The sequence below is a fragment of the Lepisma saccharinum genome, chromosome 3 (genome assembly GCF_977018435.1).
Source record: "Lepisma saccharinum chromosome 3, izLepSacc3.1, whole genome shotgun sequence".
Taxonomy (NCBI): domain Eukaryota; kingdom Metazoa; phylum Arthropoda; class Insecta; order Zygentoma; family Lepismatidae; genus Lepisma; species Lepisma saccharinum.
The window spans coordinates 114,936,359-114,954,371 of NC_139231.1; the positions used below are offsets into that span (position 1 = coordinate 114,936,359).

At 36.4% G+C, this 18,013-nt stretch overlaps 1 protein-coding gene across 1 annotated transcript in view; it reads left to right on the top strand.

The window, feature by feature from the left end:
* Positions 1–18,013, top strand: part of LOC145985335 (spondin-1-like) — a 41,367-nt gene that overhangs the window by 17,908 nt on the left and 5,446 nt on the right. The window contains exons 7-13 of the mRNA XM_083119231.1: positions 4,891–5,021; positions 8,915–9,137; positions 10,404–10,575; positions 10,930–11,137; positions 11,783–11,975; positions 13,718–13,888; positions 15,685–15,860. Of these exons, the coding sequence (XP_082975357.1) occupies positions 4,891–5,021; positions 8,915–9,137; positions 10,404–10,575; positions 10,930–11,137; positions 11,783–11,975; positions 13,718–13,888; positions 15,685–15,860 (1,274 nt within the window). The remainder of the gene's footprint in view (positions 1–4,890; positions 5,022–8,914; positions 9,138–10,403; positions 10,576–10,929; positions 11,138–11,782; positions 11,976–13,717; positions 13,889–15,684; positions 15,861–18,013) is intronic.

An 18,013-nucleotide genomic window follows, 5' to 3' on the forward strand; every position in this document is an offset into this window, starting at 1 on the left:
GGGCAAAAGCTCTATATTGATAAATTAGGGTGGGCAGAACAAACGTAAGGTATTTTGGTGAGTTTGACTAACACGTATTTCTCCCCACGCCCCTCTATCTCTCACTCGAAATTTCCCTCTTAACTTGTGTAGAAAGCGATTTGGGCACAAAGAATTCGTCAAACCTATAATCATCGTATCTTTTTTACAGATCATTTGGGCTGTAAGTGTGACCTTTTCGAATACACTCAAATGTCAACCTGCATAGTATACCCTGGAAACTGTATTCTTGTAGGCAAATGAATCTCTGGCGCCTGTAACCGCAGTGAAGATAATCCTCTTGGTGCTTTGTGTCTCCGTGCGTGTTTGTGTTCGTTCCATCATGACGTTCATCTAATTCCCATTCACCCTCACCGTCACCATTGGTCAAAACTAGCAGAAAATCGACTTGAAATATAACAATGAGTCAAATCAATCTTGATTACTTTCCACAAATACAGTAACAACAGTACATAGCACTTCGAAAGTTGAGGCAGTAATTTCAGCTCCACAATGCTTCATTTTTTATCAAAACAGATAACTCCACGAACAACAACGTGGTTTTATCCAAGTCTCAAATATTTTTGTCCGTACGTGAAAGAAATAGTTTAAATCTCAGGCCAATCCATGGGTGTCCTGAAGGAGGGTGTGCAAGGGGGCACGCCCGCCTGGAAAATGGGTCTTATCATAAACATACATTGCACACATATATTTCATTTCATTCACAGTCATTTTGTTTATTATTGGAAGGGTGCTGCAGGAACATGATAGCTTCCATTTTAATAAGTGTAATTTCTTTAGGGGGCAGCACTATTTTCGAGGGGGAATATGTCTCGTTTGCCTCCCCTGGAACAAGTTACCATGCTTGTCCCTCCCTGTAAAAAAAGGCTGCGGACGTCCATGGGTCAATCATAATAATAGTGTAATCCATCTCTTAAATGGACGCATCTTATGTTATGATAAAATTATATGGTTGACGGAGTTATTTCTGTATATCATCTCTCCGATCCCATAACGCTCTTGTCTTATAATCAAGGGGTCCTGGGTTCAATCCCCAGTGGAAGCCCAATACACACTCGGACTACAGATTAAAATGAAGATCCAGTGACAATTAGCCAATTTGAGTATGTGGACTTTTAAAAAATATCACTCCTGGATTATTGTCCTGATTATTTATTTATTCTTTAATAAATAACAAAATAATAAAAAACAAAAACTGTGATAGAATAAAGAAAGTGACATCAAATTAACCGCGGAGTGGTTTTCGCAGTGCGTTATAATGCCAGTGGTCCCGGGTTCGAATCCCGGTCTGAGCATGGTTGTTTTTGTGAGTGTCCCTTCATCACTTTCATCATCATCATTGCGATTAAGGCAAAGAAGATAATTTTATTTTTTTGTTTATTGTTTATCACTTTGATCATACCCAGGCTGAGATTTATGTGGAGGGCCGGTGCTGACAACATCAAGAACTCACTCCCATCTATGCACAGTTTCAGTTAGTCTATAACCTTTAGCCCAAGTGATGACAGATGGTTAGTTATACTTTTTATATTTCCACATTCCTAATATCTTTTTTCTTCAATGTATGACTGATTTCAAAGCAATTTTTCTCCATTGAAGGCTGGGAGCTGCAACCCTCCAAATCCTCCTAAATCCTGATGAACTCTTGATCATATACACATACCTCATAATTGTGAATATCCAATAAAACTTACTAAGCCTGTTGATTGCTTCTAATCATAGCAGTGTTCATTAGATTACATTTTAAAAAAGAGTTCTGATAGTGCCTTTTGCTTTCCAATAACAAACTTAAGGAAGTAGAAAGAAAGCTTAAATTAATTTCATTCAACAAGATATTTGCTCTAATCTTTGTAAACTTATTTATTAGACAATTCGCCAAATGACAGCAAAGCTAGTTAAGGGATGAAACTTATGAACTTTCTATAATTCACAAGTAAAATACATATACATTGAGTGAGGACCAGCCTATACTTACAGAACCGTTCACATTTCCCTAATTGTATATATTTATTTCATTTGATTGGGTGGGCAATCGGGTGGGCATAGGAATTTTTGGGTGGGCGCTTGCCCACCCATGCCCACCCCTGTCGCCGTCCCTGCTCTTAAGTCATACACCATCCCTATGTTGTTTCAACCTGTCTTTCAGTTTCTTTTTCATTTGTCCTATGTACACACTTTGACATTCTTTACATTTCACTTCGTTGAGTTGTTGAGTTGAGTTGGTGTTTTAAGTCCACTTTATGCACAGTAAGGCTAATCGGGACTGGACCTACAGTTTAAAGTGGGATCCGAACCACTTGTGCCTCCACCGGGTATCGAACCCGGGACCCCTTGATTACAAGGCGAAGATGCTACCACTGCGCCATCGGGGAGGCCCTACATTTCACTTCGTAGATAATCCCCTCCTCTTCTCTGTTTTCCTTTTTCTTGTTTGAATTCTTGGCTATTCTTAAGGTGCTTCTCCCTCCCTTCCTGTAAGTTTTAATGCCTGCTTTCCTAAGTACTTTGCATATCTTTTCTGTGGTCTTCCCCATACTCCTTATTCCGAAGAAAGAAAAAGAGAGGTGGTTTGTAGAAGACACAATGAACTTGAATGGGGGACTGAAGATAAACAAAGAATGGAAGAATGTGTTGGAAAGAGTGTAAAGTACAAGAGAGAAAGAGGAGAGAAGAAGGAAGAAGAATGAAGGAAAAAGAGCGTGAGATAAAGAGTCCAACCACATTCCAGATGAAAGAAAATGTTTAGCTTAATCGCCTTTCAGGTGAAAGTACAGTTGACAAGGGAAAGCCACCTGCTAGGATGTTCCAGAACAACTTTCTAATAGTCTGGAGTGGAGTATTTTTTGTGTATATATATATCGTCCTGTTTTGTACCTTGTTACGTTTGTACAGTGGGATCCATGAGTATTACCGTGCAAATTGTCCATCACCATGTTCGTGCACTTTATTTGACCCAATAAGAGCTTCAAGAATTAAAAGAAAACTCAAAACAAGCTTTTGACAACTTCTACATCAGCATACATAAAAATCCATAGCTTAAAAACACATAGGATGCAAGAGAAAAATTAATGAAAATAGTCATGGACAATTTGTACGGTAATACTAATGGATCCCACTGTACTTGGTGCAGAGTCTGAAGAAGACCTTGCTAGAAGGTTAAAACATTATGTTTAGTTTATGTTTTATAATACAATAAATTTCTGCCATGGCCAGCATATTGAGTTTTTAATACACTGTAGTAAAGTCCATATTAAATCTACAAGCCACATTTTCCAGTTGCCTTATTTCACTGTCATAGGCAGCCCCTACTACATAGTGTTGGCTTTTAACGTTTTAATGATGCGTTTCCAGACCAGGGTTCCTTAACTCATAATGGTACTTGGATCAGTTTCCATCTACCCTGACAATTTCATTCAAGGTCATGGAAACACCCTGTATACTAATTAGTATCCCATGACATCAGTGGCGTCTCGTGGCCTCAAATTTGGCTGGGGCTTATTTTTTAAAGAATTTAAAATATAATGACAATTCACATGAATTACAAAAAAAAGGTATTTTTTTCTTCTAGACTACAAAACTGGACTTACTTTTTTGAAAGAATTTAAAATATAATGACAATTCACATGGTTACAAAAGAAACAGGTATTGTTGTGAAACATACCTTTCCACGAACGTTGACTCCTGTTCTTCTGCTCAGCAAATTTTGTTATTACTTTTTCGTTGAAGCCCTCTTTGTTTGAAATGTATTCTATCTCTATCGTAAGCAAGTGCCAAGGCATTTGGTCTGTCTTGTCCCATTGCATTTCTTAAGCAGGTTTTAATATGCTTCAATGTGCTGAAACATCGTTCAGATTCAGCTGTTGCCACTGGAGTTATTAAAACTATGTTTGTCATTTTTACTGTTTCTGAAAAGGTACCCTCTAAATAATTTTAAATAAAAAGTGAATGCAATCTACTGATAGAGTGTATGTTTTTCAACTCTTCATTACAATAAAGAACACGAAGTTCCCTCTTTAGTTTTCCCTCTTCTATGAAGGGATAATGAATCTGGGAAGATGCCTCTGTTCAAAGATTGTTCTCTTTCATTATGTGCTCGTAGAGCAAGTTCATGTCGACCACAGAATTTTAAGCAATCGATAATTCTATTTAATATATGCCTATTTTTCCGGACAAATTCATTGTGTCTTGTAATTGACAGCCTATGTCCTTCATCAATTTGTGTTCGAACATCAACCCTGCCAAACTCACTCAAACATAGCGAATGAAAGCCACCAAAACACTACAGAACAACATGCAAGATCGAACGCGACGCAAAGGAGCTAGCCCCGAATCAGCACTCAAATCCATTGGACTCTCCCCTCCTCTCTCTGCTAGCATGTGACCTTCACTGTAGCGTAGGTGGGTGTAGGCCACACCTTCCTTTGCAATGTGCCCTGGAAAACGATAATTGACATCAATGCCGCTAGGAGCACTGTCGTATCCATTGCAACAGACGATGAATTTACGTGGATAAAAATCGCCTTTTAAAAGACTGTGTGATAGTTATGCGTTATGGTGATTGATAATTACGTGAATACATCCGTTTTTCTTTAGGGGCTAAGCCCCGGAAGCCCCAAGGGACAAGACGCCACTGCATGATATAACTTTTTCCTGTCCTGCTCTATGGTCATTTGAAAATATTACGCCTAGAGTTAAATTTCAGGGCAAGGTTTGTTCTCTGCCTGTTGCATAAATTGATCAATATTTACAAACAATATCATACGATGTATATTCTTGTTTTCTGTTGATCAACTACTTGCTAAGTTTCTATGTTTATGGATGAAACAAGTCTTAACCGTAAGTCCATTTCAGGTCCATCTCCCGACTGGATTGTTGGTGTATCGGGACTTGAGCTGTGCCTAAAAAATTGCAGTTGGGTGGAAGAGAAAGTAATTGACCTTTTTCCGTATGACGCTGGCACAGACACTGGAATTACTTACATGGTAAGCAATTTCTTACTCATTAATTTTGCAGAGTAATTTTTTTCAAGTGACAGAAGGCTTTCTTATTTATTATTATTCTAAAGACACTATTATACACCAAGTCAATCATGGTACTTTTGTATACATCCATGAATATATTTTTAGGTTGCAGCTTGAAGCAATAGCATGTGAGTCGAATGTGTAACCCATGTTGTGAGGAAAGTTGAAGGGCTTTAGGGCATTGTTGGAACATAAGGGGTTTTTCTCGGTTCCCAAATCTAGAAGTGTCAGTGTACGTTCACGATACAATATGTAAAAATAAAGAAGTGTTACCACAAAATTCATTATTATTAGAGGTGAACAGATACCATGTCGAATTGATACTGATCCTAATGCCATTATTCTTATCAATTCCCACCAATACGGATACTTGAAAAATTTAACTGAAAATAGTTCAGAATAATTACAATTTTAACATGTAAGTTTTACATTGGAAGTATAACTCAGCAATCAGCATATGTTTTGCTTTAAAATATTCATAATTTCGCATGATTCTTTTAATCATAAGATCTATTTCCCAGTACTTTATTATATAGTATCATATTATATTAGGATAATGATTAGGGTATAATATTACAATTTTTTCATTTAGAAATTCCTCTTTTTACACATTTAATGTACTATATGGTATGTTAGGATTGATATGATTTCTTCCTTATTTATCTTAAGATAGAAACCAACCTGGCTCACGCAAGTTTGAATTCAGATCATGTAAGAAATTAAAGTTCGAACAGATCATCAAATGATATCTTAATCCAACATTCAGGTTGCAACCCTTTCTGTCTCAAGAAAGATTACAAAAATGATGAATATTCTGGATTTTGCATGGTTTCCAGGATATTTAGATTCTGCAAAAATGCCATGTGGCATTTTTGTTGATTCTATATAAAATGTTAAGGCTATTGCAAGTATAATTATTATTAGATTCCCAGACTCCTGAAAGTATCATCCAGTAGCATTGATTAAATTTGAACCAATACTTTTTGATACTGATACATTGGTATTGATACCAGGTTGATGCTAATTATTATTATTATTTCAAAATAAAGGGTATTAAATTCCAGTTTATTTCATGACTATCTGTGGTGACTCAAAACTCATTGAATTGTTCTGGTTTCTTCTTCTTTATTTTTGGCTCACACAGCGTTTCCGATTTCTAGCCAAAGTTGCTGAGTTCAGGTACTATTGCTATTATATGTGTTCCAAACTGTCGTTGAATATCATTCACTTTCTTTGAAACACTAATGAGTTATTGAGTGTTGAAGTCCATTCTGTTCTTATGGTATAACGGTTTTGCGAGGTCTTATTGATTTAAATTGTCGTGCAGGTCATCATGGCTGTTTAGATTGTAAACCTATTTTTTTTAGCGAAACTATAAAGGATCCAAATAACTGCAATGCGAGTTTCAGATATTAATGTACATAAGGATATAGGAAATGGAACCTCTGCATATTGTAAGTTTTTATATACAGGTAAAGAATTTCGGTGTTGCCTTCAGGGACATTCAAAAAATAAATGGTTAAGTGTTTGATTATCTTCTCCTCACTGACAGGAAGTTGATGGCACAATCTTTAAATGAGCCAAATGTTGATTTACTAATACACGGCCTGTACTTAATATAAAAACAACCCCTGCCCGAGGTAGATTCATGTTTTGGTACCAAGGTCTATGATTTCTGACTTGAGCATGCCACTATCCTATTCCTGAGTAAACAAAAAATGGTCGATCAGACACAATTCGATTATTGATGGCGGGGAAAGAACTTCCGGTTTGGCGAATTTTCCAATGTAAACACTAAACAAGTGGAATACAGATCATCACCGAGCATATTTTCTTATAAAAGATCGGAAACAAAATGGATCACTTTAAATTTTTGAGTGATATAGAGAAACAAAGGTACCTAGAAAAGAGTGGCAATTTCCCGGATCCTTTGGATGCAGATATAAGGGACAATACTAATACCGGTATTTTTCAAGGCAATGTTGATCTTCTACCAACAGTTTCCTTTTTAACAAGACTTCTCCAGGTTGAAATGAAGCTTACATTAATTATAAACGTTGAAATACTTCGATTACAACAGTGAAATAAATAATAATTACTACAGTTAAAATTATTGTTATACACTAATAATATATACCTATTTAAATAAATTTAATTTGAATTGTATTATTATTGTTGTTGTTTATTATTATCATGCTATTCGATCCACAAGCAGAGTGAATATCCTGCACAACTATTTTCCATTAATACTTTTACATTTCATAGTTACTATACTGAAATGCACAATTATTGTATTTTATTATTAACTTTTGCAAGTGTAGTTCAAGAAAGGACTTTAGAAGTTAGAAAAAATACTCACAAAGTTTATATTGTGTGACCTCATCTAAAATTATAACCAAGTGAACTTTATTTCTGTTATTAAAAATAAAAATAACAAACTTTCTGCAACTTGAAATGAAGGATGCCGATTTCAAGGGGAGAGGGGGAGGAGGGGTCGACTGACACACCCATGGAGAGAGCACTTATCAACAACCAAAAGGCAAATGCATTATAATATGATTATAAATAGTTCCAACTTTTAAATTTAATCAACACATGTGCATTAGACAATTATAATTTTGGAAACATGTAAAATATTTTCGTTTGATTTGATGAAGTGCCGACTGCAGAGCCTAATCTCTCGTGTTTGTGTCCAATCTTTTCGTTTCACTGCCTAAATCCACTGATTTTTCCGTATAGGGTCTGTCTGAAAATGATGAACCCGAATGATGAACCTTTGAATTCAATGTTATTCTTTTCAAAACCGGGAGTGCAGTCCCCGCCCGAGCCAAGGAAGCACAGAAATGTAAACATTCGGTGAATAGCACCCTTAGGATGTGGTATTTTGTAGCTCTATTTTGCACCACTCCTCCCACTGTTTTTGTAACTTATATTTTACTCTGGGTAAGAGATCTGTATAAGGTAATCAAAGAGATGTTACATAGTCCTGGGTTCTTGCTTTTTTTGCGTTTGCATCTACTAAGTCATGGTATTTACTTTGATTACTATGTTCACGAATATAAATGAAAACCACTTTCTGTCCTTTTTGTGAAGATGCTGCATCATGCAGAAAATCAAGTATTCAAATGTTGTTAACTTATAAGCAGCACTGCCTGTTCTCGACAGAGCTTGCAAGATGCTCAATGCATCAGCGAGGATTAGGGAGTGGATAATTCTTAGTTCTACAACTTAGAGGAGCACTTGATATATGACATAACACTCAGCCGAAAATATTGAATTGTTCTGTATGACATATAAAACCCAAAAAATTTGGCAACACTGCATCAGCGAAGGCAAAACGATTGGTTGAATGAAGAGGGGACAGGTTTTCTTTACTTTGGATATTTTATGAGGCTACACCTATCTAAAAGTTATAAGGGTATGTAATGATGGCTATATTGCAAATGTGACATTGTTGATGAAGAGATGAGTTCTGGAGATGATGCCAAGATTCTAAAGTTATGTACTTTAACATCACTTCAAATGTGAAAAAGTGCTTCATTCAAAAAAGTATAACAGTCTTTCCTGAATTAAAATCAGGACACAAGCACATAAGACCACACAGCACTGGTTTATGTTCAGTTCAGTTTCTGCCTAGTTTTAGTGAGGTTTTACGTTTTATCCTGATGACAGGCGAAATGCCAACATACTTTTATGTACTTTAATATTTGTGCTGATGTATGTACTGCAACACAATTGATTTTCACCTTCAGATTCATGTCTTTGTCTTAAATACTTAATGTAACTATTGCTATGTTTAAAGTGATTTCAAACACTTGCATTGAAGTATTCATCACATTCCTCTCTTGTAATAGTCTCCAAACAACCCAGCAGACCCACAAGAGCGAATTAAACAAATAACAACCACGTACCCAGAAGACCCAGATGCTCCATTTTATGATCCTAGTGGTAAGGAAATGGTTCCATTGGCACGTCTCTATCTTACGAAGGAGCAGCTGTTTGAAAAGAGCTGTGACAATGACGATCCTTTGGGGGAAGAAATAAACGTGGCTGAGAATACGGAAGATTTTACGAGACGTGAGTTTCTTACAGTTACTAAATTAATTCTGTATACAAACATTCACAAGACCTAATATATGCATGTTCTGTATAGTTTACTGCATATGCATGCATAGTAACAACATGTAATGAAAATGTACATTTTGAACTGTATTGTTTCAGTGTAAAAAATGGGTGCTGCTGTGCAACAAAAACAATGTTTATCTATTTTGACTTGCAGCTACATTATATATATATATATATATATATATATATATATATATATCTGTTTCTCTCATTCCTTCTACTTCTACTCTGTTTCATATCCTTCTACTTTACTTTTCTCTTTGTTTCTTTCTCTCCTTCTACTTTTACTTTCTTTCTCTCATTCCTTCTACTTTTACTCTGTTCCTTTTTCTCCTTCTACTTGTACACTTTCTGTTTCTTTCTCTCTTTGTATTTTACTCTTCCTGTTCCTTTCTCTCCTTCTACTTTTGCTTTGTTTCTTTCTCTCCTTTTACCTTGGACATAAACAGAAGAAGGAAGAAAAGAGGAAGGGGAGAATTGGAAGAGAAAGAAAAAGAGGAAGAGAAAGAAAAAGAGAGAAGGGTTGGAAGTATCTATATATATATATATATATATATATAAAATATTGTATGTACATATAAACGTGTACATTGTTTTTTGTTAGGCTCTATTGGGTAATCTCTATTCCAGTCTTTGGGAGTAACAATTAAAAGTTACTTGTAACGAATTAAAAAGTTAACAATAAGTTTTCCTTACGTTTTTGCATGGAAGAAAATTTCTTCTCCAAGCTTAAGTGAGAGCAAATGTCTTGCATGACAATTTTTTCAAGAATATAAGTTTATATTGAAATTTCTTAGATCTATATTTCTATATTAAAAGCTTACTTATAATTTGAGGAAAATTAAACAAATTATATGGGCTAGATCTAGAATGAAATATCAGTGGAAGTAATGGTAACTGCATCTGAGTTACTGTCCAAAATGAGTAACTGTGACTACAATTGAGTTACTTTGTGAGCAAAATAAATGTAACCATAACTCAGTTCCTCTATAGAAAACAACTTTCCAATCACTGCTTAACTGATACAACTAAGAGAGTAAGTGGCAATATGTACAGATGAATACTTAAGTATCTTGATTCAAATCACACATCTGTGTGACAACGCTATTACCTAAAATCTGTTCATGCTACACTTGTTAGGAATTTGTGTTGTATCTTATTCACAAAAAACCTCTCATTATTTATTCTTATTGTATTCTCTGTGTTTATGATATTTAGCTGAGTGTGCTGTCTCCGACTGGTCAGAATGGAGCCTTTGTTCTGTCACCTGTGGCAAAGGTTTGAGAATGAGACAACGTTCATATGTTAACACCATGAAAGCGGAAATGATGGGCTGTGATAGGCAATTGATTGGAAAAGAAATGTGTGTTGCCGACATACCATCTTGCAAGTATGTAGCAAATATTTTATTACATTTAACGAAAGAAAGTAATTATACAACTTAATTTTTATTGTGACGATTGTTAATATTTTTTACCTTGAATTTGATTAAAAATGCACCTTGTAAATGTGGTGTTATTCTTTAAGGTAAGGAAGTAACCGCAATGTTAGATGTTGGATGTCATTAAGTGTAGATACAGCACTGACAAGAGAATCTTAGAATTTCTTTGTTTCATATTTTTCATTCAATTATTTAAAGAAGAAGCATTATTGGTTTATTCCTGTGGTGATGAGTCTTCCCTAAATATCGTGCAAAACTAGAGAGATAAAGGCTTTACATTATCTGATATACTTTTCTTTACAGTGACATTGAGGACAACAATGGTCTGTGTGCTGTTTCTGACTGGAGCGAGTGGTCACAATGCTCTGTAACATGTGGAGAAGGAATTTCTATGAGAACTCGTCGTTATCTGAACAGAATGGGCCGAAAAGCATGCCGTGTACCTCTTATTGAAAAGGAAAAATGCATGGGGATGAAGCCTGTGTGTCCAGAGTCAAATTCGACTGAAGTGGTATGGTTTATTTGAATGTACTCGTAGTTCACATTGCTTTTCCATTTTTAATTTTTTTTGTAGTTAAATAACCGATTAAATTTGTTAGAATCTTTTATCTTACTACAGTTCTTATATATGAAGCTGTAAACCCTGTTCCAGCTAACTGTAGAGCAGGGCCGTGCATAGCGGCAGAAGAGGAGAAGGGAAATCGAGTGGTGAAAGTGCAGCATTGCCAACCATACAGTTCTGACCGTACATGTACGGAAATTTCTCCGTACACTAAATGTATGGCTTGTCAAAATTGGCACTTGCTGTTTTATCCCTAATATTTCCTTAAGAAATTTTTAAACCAAGCATACGGACCTGGGGACAAATATGGTCCGTTTGCCATATGCGTACGGTAATATCATTTTCAAAAGTTTGCAACGCTGACAGAGTGAAGTGGAGAAAGTGGGTAATTCCAGTCATCCATTATGCAATCCTGTTTCTCTCACTGTTCATTGGTGGAGCAATCTCACGTCACTACTTGTGCAGAGATTTGTTCTTGTTCACCTGGTCTACAGTTAGCTGGTACAGGGTATAGTTACAAAAATGCAGGAACTTATTATAATTGGCATAACGAATGATGTTGGACACTTATAGAGAAAATATATTATATTTCAGGAGAACCCAATGTGCCGGGCAACAGAGTGGAGTGAGTGGAGTCCATGCAGTGTGACGTGTGGGAATGGGATGCGCATGAGAGCAAGAATATATCTTGTACCAGAAGAAATCCAGGCAAAATGTGACCTTGACTTGAGACAGAGGCAACCATGTCAGGAGAAGGATTGTTTGCTTGGAATGGCTGATGCTAAGGGTATGTACATTTGCAACCTGTATGTCTAACATGCATGGACATAGTGGCAGCTGTGAGAAGTGTATGGACAAATGTATGTGCAAATATAATCAAATAATTAAATGTATATGGCAATTCAAATCTCACAAAATAGTATACTTTGTGAAAATTATACTTCTTTAACACGCTGTTTATTTTTAACAGAAGGACTGCATCACATACAAAAAAATCATTCTTTAATTACTATCACATTCAAATCTGCCATCTAATTTGCAGTTATTTACTAGTTTAGTATGGCAATGATTTTTCTATGTTTCATGTTTCTAAGATGGCATTTTTAGCATACTAGAATTTTTAATGAAAACTTTCAGAATGTGCCTTTGTTTATAATTCTGAATATTTATAGCTTGAAAGTTTATTTATTTTGTCCAATATTCTCTGATTTTTCTGGTATTTTCAAATAAATTTCTATATCACACTTTAATGTTAAAATTTATTTTTACCTTTTTGAAAATAAAATAAAGCATATGCATGGCATGGACATGGGTATTCAATAATTTCATCTCATCACCTACATCGTGTTCATTGTGAATAGCCAAAAGTGTCAAAAAGTGGATGCTAAATAAGAAGTTATGAGAAATAAGAAGCAAAATGTTGAAAACAAGATATTGAATATTGGAATTGGTTTCATCTATTTTGGTAAGTCAATTTTGACCAATTTTCTTACATTGGAAATTACAGTAATCACATCTCTAATCTGCATATTTCTAATTTAAATGAAGAGTATCTCTCTCTCCAAGCTTACAATTCTTTTTTTTTTCGTTTTTTGTTTGCTTTAATATACTTCAGAATCAAAATTACTTACAGATTTTAAATCATGGCTTTAAGTCTTACTTGATACATTCTTTCCACTTTCTACAGAATGTTCGAAGTTTCTTCGCCACCCAGGGCTGACCTCCCATAACAAATTGCAATATCTGGTGTGGTGTTTGCTTGGAGTGGAGGATGCCTTACGTAGCGGCTCATCCACCCCTGAAGGGAAGTTTTTGCAATTGCTAATTTTAATGCAAAACTTTCTTAGGCTGTGAGAAAGCGATGACAAATTGCTTTCAACTGAAGTTTGGCTTATTCATGATTGTTTTTGTCAATTTAGTTATGAAGATAATGAATGTGACCATTCATTCTAACGAGTTCACGTTTCATTTTTGCATGCACTTTTTGTTCGCGATCGATTTTGCCACCTGTCTGGTTTCTTCGTCAGGCATGTACTGCCACCAGACAGGTGGTGAAATTGATCGCGAACAAAAAGTGCACAGAAAAATGAAACATGAACTCATTAGAATGAATTATATATCTCCATGTAACCATCAAACAGATATATTTAGATACAATGTGAATATGGCCAGTTAACTGAATTAATAGTCAGTGTTCGGAACATTACAAAATACTACAATGTAAGGTGTAAAATCAATAGCCTTCTCAATAGAAGCTATAGCGAGTTTTCCACTGCAAGCTATATACAATTTGTAGTGAAGCTACAGCCAACAATTTTTTTAAAATGTAGCTTCGCTACGCCACACCACCACATGTAGCATGCTACTTCCGAACACCGTGAATAATTTAGTTTGATTGGAAATCACCAACAAAAAAGTAAGTGACAAGGAGAATTAGCATGCTGTAAACTGCTGCACACAATAATATGGCGTTATATGGACACTTTGTAACAAGGAGATATTTATATTGACTTTGTATTTCTTTTACAGAGGCCTGCATGCAGGAAAAGGAAGTGGGGCCCTGCAGAGGTTACTTTTCACGATGGTACTTTGACAGTCAAAAGGCAATGTGCTTGCAATTTATCTATGGTGGTTGCCGAGGAAACCGGAATAATTTTGCCACATATGATGACTGTAACTCGGCTTGTGAAATTGTACGAGGTAGGTAAAATATCAAAGTGATTAATCCTTGATTGTATGCTGACTGGCCAAAGCAGGGTGGGATAACTCTATATAGAGAAGGTCTCCCATGGTGTAGTGATAATGTAATCACCTTGTAATCAAGGGTTCTCAGGTTTGATACTTGGGGGAGCCACATAATGGTTCATATCTTACATTAAACTGTAGGTTCAGTCCCGACTAGCATATCTATGCACAAAGTTGACTTAAAACATTCTTACAGTCGTAAGTAATTTTTAACCGCGTTTACCGCATCATTCTGTGAAGAAAGTGAACTACACTATCTACCAAAAAAGTAATTGGGCACCTATGATGGTGGTTAATTTAGTATCTAATCTGAATCATTTAGTATCTAATTTGATTCGTGTGGCCTTCATGTTGTTCCTTGAGCAAGAGAACCACTTGTGAAAGAGATGGCGCGTAGTACAGAGCTATCAGATTTGATTAAGAGCATAATTGTAGGCTGCCACCTCAGTGGGCTGTCTAGCAGGGCCATAGCCGCAAAGTTAAACAGGACCAAATCAACAATAGCATTTGTGCTTCGTAAGTGGAAGGTGCATGGACATTGTGACAATGGTGAACATTCCGGGCGACCGAAAAAACTGACTAACAGAGATCGGAGAACCCTAAAACGTGAAATTGTCAAAAACAGGACACAGCCGATGACTACCATCAGACAGGAGTTTACGGCAGCAACAGGGGCGTCAGTTTTCATTGGAACATTGCGAACACAGGTCCACCAACTCAGATATTCCGGAAGAGCAGCAGCACATAAGCTTCATATCACCAAGGTGAAAAAAGCTCAGAGTCTCAAGTGGTGTTTGGACCGTCGCAACTGGACACTGGAGCAGTGGAAAGCTGTTCTGTGGAGTGATGAGTCGAGATTCACATTGTTTCGGTCTGATGGACGTGTATAGGTGTGGCGGCTACCTGGAGAACGGCTTCTACCAGAGTGTATAGTGCCTACCAGGAAATTTGGTGGTGGTGGAGTAATGGTGTGGGGTTGTTTCACGTACTACGGTGTGCGACCACTGGTGGTTGTTCGTGGCACAATGAACTCACAGGCATACTGTACAATGCTAGACAATGAAATGCTCCCAACCTTGGGGCGTTTTTACGGAATGGACCCCTGTTACTTCCAGGACGACAATGCTATGTGCCATGTTTCGGAGGCTACTATGAAGTGGTATGCCGGCAACAATGTTCACCAATTGTTCTGGCCTGCACAGAGTCCTGATTTCAATCCCATAGAACACCTTTGGGATGCATTGGACAGGCGGGCTAGGTCTCAGGAGATGCAGCCAAATTCCATTGTCCAACTGAGTGAGATCTTGCAAGAGGAATGGCGACGCATTCCAATGGACGTCCTCCACAAACTAGTCGAGATCATGCCTAACAGGGTGGCTGCTGTTATAGCAGCAAGAGGTGTCTCCACGAGGTTCTAACAGGGTTCGCATCACCAGACAACCATTTTGTACAGGTGCCCAATTACTTTTTGGTAGATAGTGTATAAATCCACTTTCTTACTTAGCATATGTGACTAGATGATTCAGATGCATTTCTATCTAGAGACTGTGTAATTAAAACAGAATAAAGAAGAGTCATGCGGCTACATTGTACTTTTATTAATTGTTAAGGCAATATCATAAAAAACCTGACTGAAAATTCAGAAATCAGCTCTGAAGTTTTACAGTCTGTAATGAAAGTAATAAACTCAGCAATAATTCAGTGTACACAAGAAATAAGCAAGAAGTGAAACATGAGTTCTTCTTTCTCAGATTTTCTGTTATCTGAAAACAACACCGATGTTGATACTTTGAAGCCAGAAGAGGAGACGGCCACAGAGTCGAATGATGGACCAGTGGTAGATTGTGTTGTGACTAAATGGACAGACTGGTCAGATTGCAGTGCCACATGTGGCAAAGCAAGAAAGCAGAAGTCTCGCATGATCAAGGTACTGTAGTTTTGCTAATATTTAATGGCATTGTATAAATAAGAGTTTGATATTATTTGTGTACTATAATTTCCAGCTTTTAAAAAAATTAAAAAAAAAAAAACAGCTGTCTTCGTGGTCAAGCATGTTGCAGCAAGAAAGGTTCTGGATTTGAAATTATCATTGCCATGGGTTTTATATTTAGCATAACTTCTCTGCCACTTTTGGATAATCGTGATGATGAATGTTTATTAGATGAAATTAATTAAATAAGACATGCATTTAACACCCATACCTAGGCTGGGATGTGAACCTGGGAACTTTGGTGTTGAAAACAAAAGTCAGTCACTTAACTGCGGGCCATCATCCATTTCATCAGCCATTCTCTGTAGTGGAGTGGTTAGCACAGTATGCTACGATGTCAGGAGTCCCGGGTTCGAATCTAAGCCTAGGTGTTCTTTGTGTCCCTTCAATTTCATCATATCATCACTCATCCTCAGCGTGTTTATACAAGTGTTAGAAAAGCGATATAAAGTAACCTAATTCAATCAGTCAAATACAGTGGGGGGGCGATTAGGGGGGGCAGTTATCCTCCCCCATTTTTTGGCACTTTTGCCCCTGCACTATGCTAAACCTTACCTACGTGGGAAAGTAACCTGTCTTGGCCCCCCCCCCCAGTTTTGACACCTTTCCCCCCAAGTTTTGGAACCCAAATATTATTAATTTCAACATCAGTGCAATTAATTTCAAGTGGGAAAGCGATGAAAAATAATAATAAAAGAAACCATTTGATCTTTTTTTAAATACACAGGATCAACCTGATATTTACAAATGTGTGAATTATTACGAATTTGTTTGCATTTACTTCATATTTTCTTCACAATCAGTTAGAAATATGTGATACCAGGCAAGTATAAAAGCTATGCAACATACTAATAAGTACATAATAACTTTGGAGATCCCAGCCTCCCCCCCCCCTTCCTGCACTGACATAATTAAGAGACTTCACTTGGAGATTTGCACCATGATAATTTTGTTCAGTTTGACTCATCACCTGAACCAGCTACCAGATTGTTTAAAAATAATACCCTGATACTAAATAAATATAGTGTTAATTAAACTAACCTTACTGATGTTATTCGAACTCTGCCTTGATGTTGCAGCATGTTGTCGGGATGTTCTGTCGATTTACAAGGTTCATCTCAGGTGATCACGTATCATTCCAGGAAAGAGGAATCCAAGTGCTATTCCTGGTCATATCACATCACACCTTTCCATCACTTGTAGATGCACACAATCATCAACATTCACACCTCTTCCTTTCTTTTCACACACTCTCACATAATACACATCTTTTTTGATTCACTTTCACCTTTCGCAAAGTAGTTTCTCATCAAGCCAAATAATACCCTTGTATTTGGATTGAAGACTGTATTGATTTTCACTTCATCATAGCTTTCAAATTCATTTTTGGGCACTGAATAAATTCACTTGGTTTTTGTGACACTGCACTGGATTAAGGTGTCACTGGACATTTGACTTATGGAAGCAAAGCCATTTTCAAAAACATCTCTCTTTTTGAAAAACAACTACGATATTTCAAATTCTGAAAATGAAATCTGTCTAGAATTCCTCCTAGAGCAATTAAATTAATTCTTATGTGGTTTTCTTTCACTGTTGTCTAGATATATGCAATAGAAAAACAGGCTTAGTGCTACAAAAGTATTGCCACATAGTGGTGAAAGTACTTGAATGTTGTAGAAAAAATTATAAAATGATATAATTGTAATTTTTCAGAATTTGGAACATGAATAAGTAGTTTTCCAAAAAAATAGAACATTTTGAAAAATACCTCGATTATGCAGGCAGAATGTCCTGTGATACGTCAACATGGACCCACACTTGCAACCTCAGCAGAATGGCATTTCAAGAATTAAAAATATCGAATCAAATACTCTGAAGGTCCTGACATCTGCTTATCATAGCTAACGGAAATCTTTCCACGCTATTGTAGTACTAATTATTGGATATATTTTTTAAAATTTCCATGCTCTCTAACTTTACACAACAATCCAAAGTGTTTTCAACTTCACATGCCTACAAGCACAACAATATATTAAAAACTAATTTATTTCACAATAAAATACTTACAGGTTCAAGCATACTATCAGAGG